At 39.3% G+C, this 16,472-nt stretch overlaps 1 protein-coding gene and 1 pseudogene across 3 annotated transcripts in view; both read right to left on the bottom strand.

The window, feature by feature from the left end:
- LOC110062393 (phosphopentomutase-like) overlaps nt 1-16,472 on the bottom strand; it is a 100,062-nt gene that overhangs the window by 80,648 nt on the left and 2,942 nt on the right. For 2 of the 3 annotated variants that reach the window (XM_089272978.1, XM_089272980.1), the window contains 4 exons: nt 6,017-6,084; nt 5,132-5,220; nt 4,912-4,996; nt 4,008-4,091 (listed from right to left, as the gene is read on the bottom strand). In XM_089272978.1, coding sequence (XP_089129104.1) covers nt 4,008-4,091; nt 4,912-4,996; nt 5,132-5,220; nt 6,017-6,084 — 326 coding nt within the window. Of the gene's footprint in view, nt 1-4,007; nt 4,092-4,911; nt 4,997-5,131; nt 5,221-6,016; nt 6,085-13,551; nt 13,886-16,472 lie in introns of those variants that run through there. The other variant, XM_089272979.1, reaches the window with a different exon arrangement.
- Nucleotides 6,215-10,761, bottom strand: LOC149103130 (uncharacterized; annotated as a pseudogene).

Raw genomic sequence — 16,472 nt, 5'->3', positions numbered from 1 at the left:
GTTAACTTCAAAACTCTTCGGGCTATGCTATGCTGTCTCCCTAGAAAATGTTGACTCTAAAAACCATTGAAATTTCAAGTTACCTTCTTTCCTCCATTTTAATGCCCCTCTACCAGGTCGTCCAAATAAAAATGTCACGCCAGAAGTATTGAACTTTATTGATGCTGAAATGGAGAAGAATGACGAACTCACAGCACCGAAGCTTGGCAAAAAGCTCCAGGAACAGTTCGGCGTCGACTTCTCTGAGAGCAAGGTGAAGAGGCTGAGGCAGAAGCTCGGGTGGGTTCAGACTGGCACGAAATACTGCCAGCTGATACGCGAGACGAACCGCGCCAAACGACTGGAGTTCTGTCTGAAGTGTGTGGAAGACAACGAGCAGTTTGATGATGTCATCTTCACAGATGAATGTTCCGTTCATATGGAAAAGCACGCCAAGCTATGCTTCCGTCGCAGGTGGGAGCAGCCGAAGCTGAAAGGACGAGCCAAGCATCCTTTCAAAGTACACATCTGGGCCGGTATCTCGAAAAGAGGACCGACTAGAGTTCTAATCTTCTCTGGGAACATGGATGCGACGTTTTATGTCAACGAAATCTTGGAAAAGACCCTTCTGCCCTTCATTCAGTCTCGATTTCCTGATGGTCATTGCTTCCAGCAAGACAACGACCCTAAGCACACAAGCCGTCTAGCACAAGACTTCATGGATCGGAGTGGAATCAACTGGTGGAAGACCCCCCCGGAGAGCCCAGACCTGAACCCTATCGAGCTTATCTGGCATGAACTTAAACACTTCCTTCGCACCAACGTAAAGCCCACAACGAAGGACGAGCTTCTCGGCGGAATAACGCGATTTTGGCAAGAAAGAATGATGGCAGAGAAGTGCTCGACGTACATTGACCATTTACAGAAGGTTGTGCCATTGGTAGTTCAGCGAGAAGGCCGTGCATCTGTAATTACCTCAAAAACTTGTATGGCTAGCCCCATTTTTGTTTGTGGATTCCAATAGCCCTTGCAAAGATCTACTTTTTCCATGTGGTCCTAAGTTGGCGCAAAAACCTTTGTATTTAGTAGGCACCATCCGTAAATATGAAAAAAACTGAGTTTATGCTTATTGCATCAAGGCAGAAGTTGTCACAATTTATGGAAAGTCCCTCTCTTATTATAAATGAGAACACAGTAGAACAAGTAACCTCCACTCAATCCCTTGAAGCTTATGTCGATCAAACAATAAACTGTGAGTGCCATATTGAAAATATCTCTAGACTCTCTAAGAAGATAGCTTGTGCTATTGGTGCAATTAAACGAATTTGGCATCTCACTCCATTTAATATTTTAATTAAAGTTTGTAATAGCCTTGTTCAACCACATTTTGATTATTGCAATGTAGTGTGGGGAAACTGTAACAAGGGCCTTTCTGAAAAACTCCAAAGACTTCAAAATCACGCAGCTCGCACCCTAATGTCTGCAAGCTATGATAGTAATTTGGATGATTTGTTCCAGGCACTGGGGTGGCAAAGACTCCACTAACAAAGATTGGAACAGAAGTCTATACTAATGTATAAAACATTACATGGTATGACACCTGATTATCTGAGATCAAGATTCATATATCGTAACAATGTGGGTACTTATCATTTACGGAATACCAAAAACAAATTAGTTCTTCCACAACCTTGAACTTTTTATCTTAAAAGAAGTTTTTTGCGCAGTGGAGCTCAGTTGTGAAACAACTTACCTATAGACCTAAGACAAGCATCTTCACTAACCGATTTCAAATCTAAATTAAGTTGCCACAGTTTTAAGTACAGTACCGGTCAAATGTAAGTTGACAGTCTCAACTAGAAACTCGATCCTCGATCCTCGATGCTTTCGAGAATCGAGAATTGAGTTTCAAGGCTCGAGTTTCAAGTTTCGAGTTTCGAGATGCTCGAAGAATTTTTTAAGAAAGCGATTTATATCTCGAATTTGTAACAATAGAAATAAACAATACCGCGCATCCTGCGACTTCCTTTATTCGTGCAAGAGTACGTGTATTTCATATTAACGTCCAAATCGATAGTCTGAAGTTGAAGTCTTGAATCGCAATTATATAGCATTCGTCGCATAGAAAGAACAACACGTGTATGAATCAACCAAATTTAGAGAACGCAGCCTGCGAGCGTGAAATGATATTTCTAGCTCTTTCCCGTTCCAGCGAGCTCAAATTTCAACTTGCTTGTCGCATGCAAATTTCTAAGTGTTACTGCGATTGTACTGCAAATGATTTTCTAGCCAAATATCGTATTTAAAAAAAATACCTGTCAAGATACCGTGCATGTAACTTGAACATCGCCTGCATTTAGCGGACGGCTTTTCAGCTCTTGTTTGCATTGACAGCCCGCAGTGATTGCGCGTTTGAATTTGCATAATGTTCATTTTTGTGATTTTCGCTGATTATGTTTGTGTGTGACTCAATGAAACTGCGAAACTTGCATGGCAGCGTTAAATTACTCCTGTCATGTGAACTTCTGTTACATTAAGGCATGTTTAACATAACAACTTGATTTAAACTACAAACAAAACTTCCTGTGCCTTCGCAAAAAACCTAGACGGATCCCAGACAAAAAAAACTGTGTTGACTCTTTTTGTTGACTTACAATTACAGGCTGGCCAATCAGAATCGTTGCTTCCCACGGCTAGTAAAATTCTAGGTTGAATAAAGCAGAAAGGTTTTCCTCAGACTTATTCATTTTTTTTTATTTAACAGCTTTAACAGTTGACATATCTTAATTTTTGTGACATTATTATAGGTAATCGAACAATTGATCTTACATGTAACTTCAGCAGAAGATAAGATCTTTCAGTTTTGATGTGCATTTTCTTGTCTGCAGGAAACAACCCGCTTTGAGAGTTTCTAACTTCTATCGAGCGGTAAAACTAAACCCAGCATCGAATTGAAAACTGACTGGAAAAGTTCCTGTGAAATCATAAGCGAATGGATTAAAGATAGCTCTGAATCGAAAGAAATGTGTTCATACCAAGCGTCAAAACAAACAACCGATTGGAAGCTGGCGATATTGAGTCATGTCATGCACCTCGAGAGTTAACGTTTCTGATTTCTATCGAGCCTTCGTACAGTTGATTTAAATGAAACTCAGTGTCGTCTTCAGAACTGTTACTGTGTTGTTGCTCTGAATTAAATGATAATTAACTCCAGATCGAAAGAAGTTCAACCGAGAGACAAAACAATCGATTTAACTAAGCCAACTGAATTACAAATGTAGATTTGCCTTCTGCCTCTGGAGTCGCGACCTGAAAATTTCTCTGTCTCCAAAAGTAAACCAGCAAGATTGACACGTACAGGATTAATCGAGCGATAAATTTTTTGTCACTTCGACTCGAAACTCAAACGACTTGACTCGAAACTTGAGGGACTCGACTCAAGACTTGATACTCGAAGTTTTCGAGTTTCGAGGATTGAGGATCGAGTCGAGTTGTTCGAGTTTTGAGTGACTGTCAACTTACATTTGACCGGTACTGTATTATCTTAATTTTAAGTAAATTTTTAGACACAGCCTCCATGAAAAGCAGAATTTTTTATTTGAATTGTTGTTGTTAATCTTTAATCTTTGTAGTTTGGTAGATTGGTAGATAGGTAGATAGTCCAGTTACTTAATTGACTGATGTAAAAAATGTGTATTAATAAAGTTATCTTGTCTTGTCTTGTCTTATCTTATAGACGTTATATTTAACTCATGAAAATTTTTCATCATAAGACAAATAGTGATGTCATTATTCTTTTGCTATGCCACTGCCACCCCTCAGTTGCATATCATTTGCATAATCTGCACCATACCAACAACTTGAAACTTGCTTTAATCGCAGTTCACAAGTTAAAAATGAAAAGAAATCTATGTGTTTGAAGTTTGAAATTTTTGTCCCACCTTCCATCAAATTCTGATCTTTTGAGAAATTGGGATTACTATTATTAGATCTCGTCTTTCCCATCTTGGCTAGGCAAACTTTCTTACCTTATATCCATTGTCATCTTTGGGATTGTGGGATGCTGTTACCATGACTCCACAGGTACATTTATACTTTAGTACACTATAAGGCTATAGCACGAATAAAAGAACAGTTCAAATTTTATCACTTGGGATGTACTAATTATGAATGAAAATACAACAATAAATCAGTATCATAGGGCAGAAGAGGAGGAGGGAAATTAAAAAAAAGAGCCCTGAAACTAGGCCCTTATGTATGCTTTTGGTTCGACCTTGTTGAGCTGTGTCATTGCTGTACTTTGCGACGGCGATTAGCCGCGACAATATTATTATTATTAGAACACTACAAATAAGAACATAATAACCATACACAGCAAATAAGCACAGGAAATAACTCAACGCACTACCATGCAAAAATGAAGACCACGTTTTGTTTCAATATCATGGTGTTGTACTAATGGTTAAAATTTGTAGCACAAAAATCTTGGTTTCTAGGAGCTTTTTAATTGTGGTCCAAGTCATGTACAAAGCCATGATTGCATTAAGTTTATTACAGCATTCCAGTGGTGCATTGCTGTCACCGATGAAAGCAACGTTCCTTTCCATTTGTTCTATAAAAAAAATTGCCAGCTCTCACCAGCAGCCAGCCACTATTTTGAGCCCTGTAACACACTGTCATAGCTAATACTGAAGCAAATTGCTCAAAGTTAGTGCATGTGCAAACATTTTGCCGCTGTGTTGCCATACATGTAGCTCTTCTTCTAGTGGTTGGGTTGTATAGTCTGCAAACGGGGGGCATGGAGTAACATGTAATTACTGACAAAGAAGAACTCAGAAACATCAAATAAAAGCTGCAAATCCAAATATAAAAATAAACAGAAGCAGTTGCATGAGATACTTGAGGATAAACATATGCATCAAATATACTTACGACAAATGGGGTAGGTGTTATTTTAGAGAAAAGATACACAGGAACTCCTTGACTGGCAAATACGCTGCTTGTTCTCTGGGCAAGGCTACAAAATATATTTTTGGCATGTAATTATCTCAGCTACCAATAGACTGTAAAATATGCCAACAGTACAGTGATAATGCAATTAAACACAGCACAATTCGATAACACTGGTGTTTCTTGCCATTAACTTCCTTACCGTTCACTGTTGTGTCTTGCATCGAATCCTACAACAACTCCTCTTTCCTTAAGATCCGGGAAAACCTCTTCTAAATACCTACAAAGGCCCTGTAAGTAATAGCAACAAAGAATGTTACTTCAAACAATTACAATAGTTGTCTTCTCCTTTCAGTGAAGACACCCTTGACATTTTATCATTGGCTATACCATTTGGGGAGCTGTACACCTACCGAAACGTTCCAAACTTGTTGTGCCATAAAGATTTCAAACACAGTGTTGACTGAGTTTTAACAGCCACCTTTACAAACGTGTCGATACATGTGGTAGCTGTAAGACATAATGCAATTCCAGTCCTTGATGTATTCTTGTGACTAAGCTAAAGGACAATATAGTCCATAGACTACAGGCTGTACCCTAATGTTAATGATTACTTCTAATCTATGGAAGAAAAAAGGATTCGATGTGATGATAATACATATAGAATGCCTTTAATAATTAATGTGATTGATCCTAACAATTTCTTTATACTACTGAGGAAAACCCTATGATACTGCTTTCAGTTACAATAACAAGTTAAACTGTTAAGAAACCAGGAAAACTAGCATTGAAAATTAAAAATTACAAAATTCCCACCAAATGAAAAAGAAGTTGAAAATGCATTTTGTATGTAGCAATCAAAGCACTGGCATTTAGTTGGATTGATCCATACAATAATTAGACCTCATTTAAAATTTAATACTGCTTCCAGTGCTACAATAGGCCACAGAAAATTTCATTAAGGTTTTTGTTATCTGATCTGTTGCTTTCTGTTCTGAATTTTCTGTGGCTTCTGTCCACCTTCATCAGAGTTGCAATGTTAAAGGTCATTAAAATTTAATGACTTCAAATATTTAATAAAGTTCACCTGGGTAGCTTGAATGATGGTCAAATCATTTATTCTGCTAAAACCTGCTCCCATTTTTGATCTCAACCCTATGAATAAAGACATTAAAGAGCTAAGATTCAAAACTAACAAAGACAATTAGAGAACTGCATGTCTACATAATTGCATAATAATCGAGGGCTTTCGTGCAAAAAGGGCGTATCTGAAATTTTGGGCTGATTTTTATTTTTTTGCAGGATTGAGCTAATTTTTGGCAGACTGACTTGTTTTGATATGAAAAGCATCATTGCATGATTGTTTTTGTCGATTTGCACTTCGTTTTCGTCTGGAGGGCAAAGCGTCTTCTTCCCATACAAATCCTTCTATTTTCTAACATCCATAAAAATTACGTCTTAAAGGATATAACTTGAAAATTCGCATGTAAGTTTATTTGTAAATGCAATACCAATGACAAAATCAGTGTGTTCTTGTCATGTGACCAACCCTTGCAAAAGGCCTACTCCATTAAGCAATGTTTAAATGGAGTTTTTAATTGTTTTAACATGGAAATGAAAATGGCATGACATGATTTCTTTCTCAATTGGAGCCTGATGTGTTGCACACCTTGGATTCGCTCTATGCCTTCTACCATTGTCAATGGTGGTGTTACAGTCACATGTACTGCGCTGGCGGCGGCATTGTTGGTGTTGACGGTGGTGCTGGCGGCGGCATCGTTGGCATTGACGGCGGCCCTGGCGGTGGTGGCGCGCTGTGTTTGCGTTGACGACAGTGCTGGTGGCGGCGCTGGTGATGGTGGTAGTGGGTGAATCCCCAGATTGCATATGAGTTAAAAATTATATTTATGCTGAAGTGCTGGCATCTTTTACGACCATTACCAGCTAGAAGACATCGCAATAAATTAAACTTGTGCTGTGTGTTCATGGACATTTTCCCGTATGGGTCAATGGTGGTGTTACAGTCACATGTACTGCGCTGGCGGCGGTATCGTTGGCGTTGACAGTGGCACTGGTGGCGGCTTCGTTGGCATTGACAGCGGCCCTGGCGGTGGTGGCGCACTGCGTTTGCGTTGACGACAGTGTTGGCTGTGGCGCAGGTGATGGTGGTAGTGGGTGAATCCCCAGATTGTATATGAGTTAAAAAATGTATTTATGCTGAAGTGCTGGCATCTTTTATGACCATTACCAGCTAGAAGACATCGCGATGAAACAAACTTGTGCTGTGTGTTCACGGATATTTTCCCATATGGGTGATTTTAAAAGGCATATATCAAGTGTCCATGATGAGACCTACTACCCTTGCCAGTGTGGTAAAGTCTTCAGTCGTAAAGATGTTAGACTCCACCATCAAAGGACTTGTCCTCACTGATCAGACTCTCAATCCATGCAACTTGGCTCCTGCATGCCTGGTACCACACCCTCCTTACCCTGGTTAGAAGCCAACTCACAGAGTGGAATGGGTATGAGCAAGACCTACGACCCACATTTTTTCACGTTTTTTTTCCAAACTGATACAGGATGTAGTCACCTATTTTCGAGATGACACTGGAGCCAGTGCATGTTTTCAACAAGGCTTGTACTGTTACGGCTCCTCCTGGCAACTGATATTCACGAGAATGCAACAAGACATGGGTGTTACCTTTTACCCAGGAATACCAACCATCCCTTGGGAAGAAGTGTTTCCCCTGGAACAACATCCTGGTTTGTTAGTGCTAGATGACTTGAAGAGAGAAACTGTTGACTCATACCAAGTGATGGATTTACTCAGTAAGAAGGCTCATCACCTCAATCTCTTTGTGATTGTGGTCACACAAAACCTGTATGCCTTAGGCAAGCACAGCATTGGAATGAATCACAACTATCAATACACAATCCTTTTTAGAAATCCAGCTGACACCCGTTACATTAAAACACTGGGGCAACATTGGATGGGTGATGTGAAATGTTTTATGCCTGTGCACAAACGAGCCACTACTCAGCCTTATGGGTATTTAGTGGTGGACAATCACCCACAAACCCCAGAGGAAATACACTTTCCTTTTAATGTATTAAAAGATGAACCAGGGTATATTGGAGTTCTACAACCCATCAAACAACACTAAATCATGTAAATACAGGTGTTAATAAAACTGTTAAAGCCTATCTTTGAAAGTATGTAATCTTTGAATTATGACAAACATCATCAGCAGTTTTCACTCTCCAGGGACCCATTGTTCTTTATCTGTTCAGTAGGAATCACCTCTCGTGAATGGCCAGTTCTGTGGATTCTAACCAGTGATATCCCTTTTCCTCCATTAATTCGTCTCTGGTTGCCTCTACTTCTTGATAGATGGGGTCCTTTTTCAAGGCACGCATCCATTTCAGATCTTCCAACAACACATCTCTCAGGTCTTCTATGTAAAGAGGAAGCAGGCTATTGTACACCTTAACAGCTGCCACTTCCTGTCAATTGCCAATTTTCTGAAACTCAGCTATCAAGGCTTCAAGTGTTTCCTTATATCGCTCCTTGCCTTCGTCTCGAATGCCATGGATTTTTTTTCTTCATCTTCTCCCCCAATGGTTCTTCATCTTCTTCTTCCTCTAGTGTGTCATCTTCTTCGTCCTCTGATTCGTCCTCTGGTTCTTCATCTTCGTTACCTTGATCGTGTCGTCTTCTTCCACTGTCTGTTCATCATCACTAATGTCCCTCTCATTGTGCTCCATTGTGACCTGTATGGTCTGACCAAACGTCTCACAACACACTTCCTTTTATAAATTTTTCAGTATGCTGGGTGTTCCTTGATAAACATCATACACTTCCACTCGATGGAGCTAACAAGTGGGATTCACTGGTAACAGAAGGTACCCGTTCTCATATGCCTTGGGGTTTGGACAGATGGTATTGGTGAAGATGGAACTGGCAATCACGCCAGCAGCCACCACTAGTAACGCCACCCCATTGAGGAGAACCTGGCGGACCTTGAAAAGACAGTACATGTGACTGTAACACCACCATTGACAATGGTAGAAGGCATAGAGCGAATCCAAGGTGTGCAACATGTCAGGCTCTAATTGCACAGCTGCTGCTTTCAAGCACGTTCCTTCCAAGAGTGAAATGCCTTCTGGAGGCATGTTTGGATCCTTGGTTTTTTTTACACAGTGTTTTCTTTATGTAGTGCCTGTGATGATGGGAGAGGGGCTTGATCGTGGATCCGTTCTTCCAAAGAAATAACTGGAATAGATGCTGGTTCTGCCATGGCTGCCACGTTTGGTGGAGGTTCTGACTGACTGAGCCGCTCTCTTGCTACTGTTCTTTTTTTCTTTAGGTAGAAACACAACGGATTCCTCTTCAGTTGATGCTAATCTGGCCTTTTTCTTGTAACACGTCAATTCATTCCAGGTTTGTTGCAACTTCACCACCACTTGGGATAAACTACCAATGCAACTCAACAAGTGAAGCTTGGTTTTCATGTATAACTGCGGCAAACTCTTGACCACGTTGGACACTAATGTATTGATCAGTTGGGTGGTGCTGTGGATCAACTGGTCCAGCGACTGGCAAAATTTCTGTTCCTGCACTTTGATATTCATAATGTGTCCTCAACGCTGTCTTTGGTGTAAATCAAGAAAAATTGCATTGGGTAGGCGTTTTTATACCTGTCTGGGAACTCACACACACCACACGACAATGTTTTTTAAAAAAACAGGGCCTTTATTCATAAACGCCTCCAAGTATGTTTTCAAACCATAACAACGCTTTATTTTTTTAAAAAATCAATGTCCTAGCCATTTGTCCCCTCGTGTGTTGAGCTTGACAAACCAGACTGTCTTGTGATAGGCGACTTCTTCCCCAGCGGTGTCTTCTACTCACAAGTTAACCCCGTTTCCATCTTTTCTGAGAAATCTTTCAATTTGTTCCCTAAGTGAAAAACACTTACGAAGCATATGAATTTCGGTGGAGGAAACCATAAAAGGGGAAGGGACATTTCTCATGTGATCTTTATATTATATTTTATGGAAAGGCATCCACTATATATTTTAGGGGAAGGTGTCTAATAACAAGGCCACAGAAATTCTGTTGAAATATTTCTGATCAGAGATCGAACATAATTGCGATAAGGATTAAAATTTTCAATTGCTTCAAGAATATCGACCCATTGTTCCATTGTTTGCATTATAAGAAAAAGCCTATCAGGAATCTTATATCAGCTTTTTTATATTCTCACCAGAGGGGGTATCCCCTCTTTCGTGATGTCAGCCCAGCAAGGAGGAGGGAGTGTCCCCCATGCCAGCCACTCACCAGTCTGGCCGCCTGAGCCACCTGGTGATGTCACAGTAACGTCACATTTTCTCGCACTTTTATTGGTGGCCATTTTGAATAAATTAAAAAAGCAGGCATGTCCAAGTAATTTGGCACTGTCTATCCTACTACTGTCAACATGGTAACTAAAGAAACTGCTTCTAAAGAAACAGTACCAGCGAGGCATCTATGGAGTGATTCTTCAGTGACACAAAAGGCATAGCAGTAGCTCTGCATAGCCCCTGTACACCTGTATGGGAGTACCCCGTGGGGACATGTAGCACAACAATAAAAAATTATAATGCTATGCATCTGAAGCTGAAAAATAATTTAAGGATGCTCTATGAAAATGAAAAATGTTCTACTACATAGATTTTCTTCAAACTTCTACTGTGGACAAATAATGAATTACTTGTTTCAGAAATGTAAAAAAAAAAAAATGGGGGTCATGGACTTAGTTTCAGAGATAAAGTGTGTGGAAAACTAGTCTGATTTTGAAAAATTGATGTGCATAAATCAGCATGGTCTCCAGGGTTTTTAGCTTAAAATATCAAAGATAAATCAACGGAGACAAACTATTCTAGTAATATCTTGTTTAAGTGAGTCTGTTGCGTTAATATTTCCAAATGTTGCTAACGTGTTCACAAAACTTAACCTTTCAAGGGGCATCAGAAACCACTGCACAGATAAACAAAGAGCTAAAATGAACGGAATTCAATGGTGCATTTTGCAAAACATTCAAAGTTCTAATCCATAGATTTTCTTCATTTTTTCGCTAAACATAGAAAATCAGTAGAGAAAATGATCCATCAAAAGAAAAATAGGGGTCACCGAACCTCCAAGATTGTTAAATCCAGGCAAAGGTATAGCAATGGCCATCTGCCCTATCATTGTTCATTTTATTACTTAGCACATGCTTGATGCATGATGTGGCATGTGAATCTGCATGCGCAGGACGGATGCGCAGGAACAATTAACATGAACGTCCTTAATAAACACAATAGCCCCCATTTGACTTCAAAATATGCTTGGATATTTGAAAGGCCACAGGCAAGAACGTCCCCTAGATTTTTTGGCCATTTTGAAAGTGCTCAAAAATAGCTGAATTTTGGCATGTGGGCTTTGTTTCACCTGAGAAACATTGCTCTGAAGTTTTTTTTGCTGGGGTACTCTTCGTTCTCGAGAAATAACGTATGCAAAAAATCTCAGTTTTCTAAGCAACATCCTTTGGAGATCTTCTGTTGAACGAAAAACAAAAGAAACGTTCTTATTATTTTGGTGAACAGCAAACAGGCAGACTGTTTATAGTGTATTCCACAGAATGTTAGCTGTCTTTAAGTCAAAGGAAAATAGTGTGTAGAGCGGAAATCTGGGAACAGATTGTTTACATCAGTTATTGTGATGTGAACACAACACGTGAATCGATCGAGCATCAAACAAAATACCATCAAACAAAAAAGAGATGTACCACATTAGAGCTCTGTCAACTACAGTGCAGCTCAGATATATCCGAACCAAAATATACGTGTTATTCATGTCAGCCCAATACACGTATACGCGTATGCAGATATGCACATACGCGTATGCATATACGCACATACGTGTATGCATATATGCATATACGCGTATACAGTATATATGCCTATGCCTGATTAGTATGTATGAGCTAACGTATTGCTTTTTCTTTTCTTAACAGGTCATTGTTGTTTTCAATGGCTTGACAGCTTGCCACAGAGTGAGAAAGAGTTTTCTTTATTTTGAATACACATATACAGTATATGCGCGTATGCCTTCAGACTAGACTTATTAGCAAAATGTTGGCTGAAACTAACATTTTGCAATTGGGCACTTGACAGAAAATTAACTGACTGAATATAATTAAAAGAGAGAGTATTTTGCCGTTAAATCAAAAATTGACCGCTTTTTTTGTCAAATAGAACCTACAGGCTTCAACAATCCCATCTTCATGGAGCAAACACAAAGTAAACACGGTCCAAGCACTAGCGCGCGACTTGGAAATGTGTGCCGAAACACAGAACTTTTCCTTGAAGAAAAATAATTAATTAAAAATAACAAAATGTGAGCGGCGCAATGGTTTGTGTCAGATATAATCGGAGATATCATTTTCTCGACAAGGTCTTCAGAACGCTTCAAACAATAAACATTCTCGCAAGCGACTTGCCGATGCATGCCGAAACACAGAACTTTTCCTCGAAGAAAAAAAAAAACTAAACGTGAACGACGCGCCAGTGAAATTTTGATAAACAATTATTTGCCTAAAGAAAGAGCATTTTACCGTTTGAATGAACGATTTGTGTCAAATATAACTGGAGAAATAATTTTTTCGGCAAGGTCTTTGGAATGCTTCAAACGATAACCATCTCACAAGCGACTTGCCGACGCATGCCTAAACACAGAACTTTTCCTTGAAGAAAAAAATAACTAAACGTGAGCAGTGTGCCATAGAAACTTTGATAAACAATTGTTTAGCTAAAGAAAAAGTATTTTACTGTTTGAATGAACGATTTGTGTCAAATAAAACCGGAGATGCCGGTTTTTTAACGAAGATCTTCAGAATGGTTCAGACAATAAACACTTTCCAAACGACTTGCCGACGCGTGCCGAAACACAAAACTTTTCCTTGAAGAAAAAATAACTAAACGTGAGCGGCGCACCGTAGAAACTTTAATAAACAATTTTTTCATCAAGGAAAGATTATTTTACCATTTGAATGAATGATATGTGTCAAATATAACCGGAGATATCATTTTTTCGACGAGGATCTTCAGAACGCTTAATTCAGACAAACATTTCGCAAACGACTTGCCGACACGTGCCGAAACACAGATCTTTACTTGTAAAAACATTAAGTTCACGTGTTAAAATAGGGAGTTCAAGCGACTGTTTCAATTTTCTTCCCATCTTTGGTAGCTTAAGATCAAGCAAGTGTTAATAAACGGTAGTTTGTTGGTGAATTTGGTGTTGGTGAATTTTGGCAGGACGTTTTAACAACATGCAAATTTCGCTTTGAAGCCTTTTTCATACCCAGAAATGTAATGTCCTTTGTTTGACAAACACTGCTTCACATAAGGAAACTTGTGGAAATGCATAACAAAGAGACGTATACGCACGTATATACGCGCATATGTGCGTGTATATACGCGTATATGTGCGTGTATCAACATACGCGTATACGCAAAATATGCTCATATGATACGGGTATGCGTAGTTCGCATATATCTGAGCTGCACTGTAATATCTTAAGCACTGTTTTAAAGTACCTTGTATGCCTGCCTGGTGGTTGAGAGGCATCATAAAGCCTTGATAAACCCATAAGTCATCAGCACATTTTAAAGAATCAAAATGTGTTCTGAAACTTTGAAGGCAGCTGATATAACATAATTGTGTTATCGGCATTCGAAGTCAGATCGAGCCAGGCAGCAAAGTCCAAGAGCAGTTCTTGCCCAAGAAAAATACCCTCTCGTACATGTAAGTTGTGGCCCATTTGCCAAGCGTTGCTAGCGTCAAAGTTTGGAAAGCGAGAACTGCTTTTAGACCTATAAAATTTGTCTTGTATCCACTGCCATGTTTTCCTGCGCATGAGGTGTAAAGACCCTTCCCAGCATGCATTGTGATCACGTTCTGTGGATGTTTCTCGAGCTGGTAATTGGATTGTTTTTCCATTTTCATTTAAACAAAACAAGAAGATCTGTTAGATCTTATGACCACGCTTTTAAAATTTAACTGTTTGCTTACCACTACAGTCACAACGCAGTGCACATTCCAAAGCAGTCCTTGATGATTCTTTTGTTACTGTAGACATCACATCACTTGATCAACACAAAATCTATTATTGCACCGTCAGTCATAGCCGTTGTGAAATCTCTGATGACGTAATGGTCTTAATCTGGAACTTTCTTCGGGATATGTATAGGCATGAACGATATGAACGATATGAACATTATGATAACAACACTATTGACAATTGCTTTCTTTCTTAAAAGTCATGATTAAATTTCATTGGTGTTTTCCACGAGTAAACGGCTTGAAAAGTAGTCACATGAGTCACATAATTTAAGACTTCTGTTATCCACGGCTATCTTTAGTATGGTGGTTATTTCCCTACCAATGACGTAATCCTTGCATGTGCTGACATGTTCTTTGCTTGGCTTGTGAATATTTAATTTTCCTTCTGATCACCAAACTCGCTGCGATGACACAGCCAAAGAATTTACTTCATTCGCCTAAAACCACAAGAAATACTCGAAAAATTGTAAATAATTTAATGACCGTCGCTTCTGCAGAAATAAACTTGCAAAGTAAATATGATTTTATTTGTCACGTAGCGAAAGTGAAAGCTGCAATGTCGGTGCATTCCATGGCTGACGTAATGCCTTTTTTTTAGCGTATTTATTATTTCCCTTCGAATCCAACGCTTCGATCAAACCAAAAGAAAATTTATTTCACCCAAAGTAAAGAAAACAATATCTGTAACATTGTCCTTAATGTTTCAACAGCTTTTGGCAAGTAAACATCACAGGTTGCGTCATTCAAAATTTGGCCGAGTAGAAGTTTGGGTCTGGTCACCGACAAAACTAAAAAAACAAAATAAAAGAATAAACCATGGGTAAACCATGAACCGCGCTCGGCCCATGGCTGCGCGGTTAATAATGGCCAACAAATAGCGATTGATTGTAACATAGGCCTGTGATCCTGGTTGCGTTGATTTCATTTCATATCGGCATGATTTGTAGTGTTTTGAACTTCTGGGATCAGCAGACATGCAGATGTATAGAGACACGTACGTTGCACAGAAGGGTTAATTTGTTAATCTGTCAGCCCTATTTATAGAGCCTTTTCATGTGAAGTCATCAAATTCTTAAATCCAAAACTGAAGAGCCACTGAAGTTGTTGTCCTCATCAGGCATAAGAGGCAGCAGCGCATTTTGAATTTCAAAGTTATGGCGGTGTGTGACATAAAGCTACAAAGGATCAGCTCGGTTTATCATAACAAAGGCCCGGCTTCGCTTATTTGAAGGACTCGGCTTCGCGTGCAGTTTTGTTCAGGTATGTTAAGCAATGTCCCGTAATTTTCGCGCTAAAGTTTGCTTCGTTTTCAAGATTTTGCATATGCAATAAACCACTCAGTTTTTCCAACCTGTGTGCCTTTTTTGCATACATGTGCGTTATTTCTCAAGAATGAAGAGCACCCCAGCAAAAAAAACTTCAGAGCAATGTTTCTCAGGTGAAACGAAGCCCACATGCCAAAATTCAGCTATTTTTGAGCACTTTCAAAAATGGCCGAAAAATCCAGGGGAAGTTCTTGCCCGCAGCCTTTCATTTGTCCTTGGACATTAGCTGTTCCTCGAAGCTTGCAGTTTTCCCCAAGCTTCACTCTCAGAAAACTGTTCTCTGAACAGATTATGTCCACAGACATAAATATCCAAGAATGTTTTTGTACCAAATGTTTATATACATGTTACTATCAAATGCCACTGAGATATAATGCAAGTGGACACTTTTCTCGTTGCTTGTATTTTTCCTTGCCCCTTCAGGGCTAAGAAAATACTATGCAACTATCAAAATAGCTGCATGTATTATACAATTATTGGATGAGGATTTTGTGATATCCAGAATAATCAAGGTCGAGGTAGGGGTTATCAGCTGAAGCCAAAGGCTGAGGCTGGTAACCCTTACTGAGACCTTGATTATTCTGGCCCCAGTTGTTCGAAAGCCGATTAGCGCTAACCCACGATTAAATATATTGTCCTAATCCACGCAAGAAATTTATCTTTCGATTAAATTCTGTTCCTCAAAGCGCGATTAGCACTATCCAAGGATTTAACTAAGGGTTAAAATTTAACACACCTAGTGAGGTGGATTAACTCACTAATCAGATGAAAAAGTAGTCAAGCAGTTTTTCACAACACAGACGGACCACGGTTCAGTGATCCGCATGTTTTACACAACGAGGGCGAAGCAAGAAATCACTAGAAATTTCAACATTTCCACTTACTAACTGCTGTAATGTAAAAGGAAAGATCAGTGGTGGAATTAAAGGATTTTTGGCTTGATAAATGCGAGTATTATAGACAAAATATTGTTAAAGTTTTGTTTACTGTCGACCTTGCTTGTTCTTCAAAACGTTGTTTATCTCATTCGGCAGAATTAAGATAATCAACCTCTGCTTTTGCTTCTTTTC

Source organism: Orbicella faveolata, unplaced genomic scaffold (genome assembly GCF_042242905.1).
Source record: "Orbicella faveolata isolate gen_17 unplaced genomic scaffold, um_ofav_v1 contig_35, whole genome shotgun sequence".
NCBI classification, from domain to species: domain Eukaryota; kingdom Metazoa; phylum Cnidaria; class Anthozoa; order Scleractinia; family Merulinidae; genus Orbicella; species Orbicella faveolata.
Note: the sequence above shows the minus strand (reverse complement) of the source record. Positions and strands in the feature narration are given on the sequence as shown.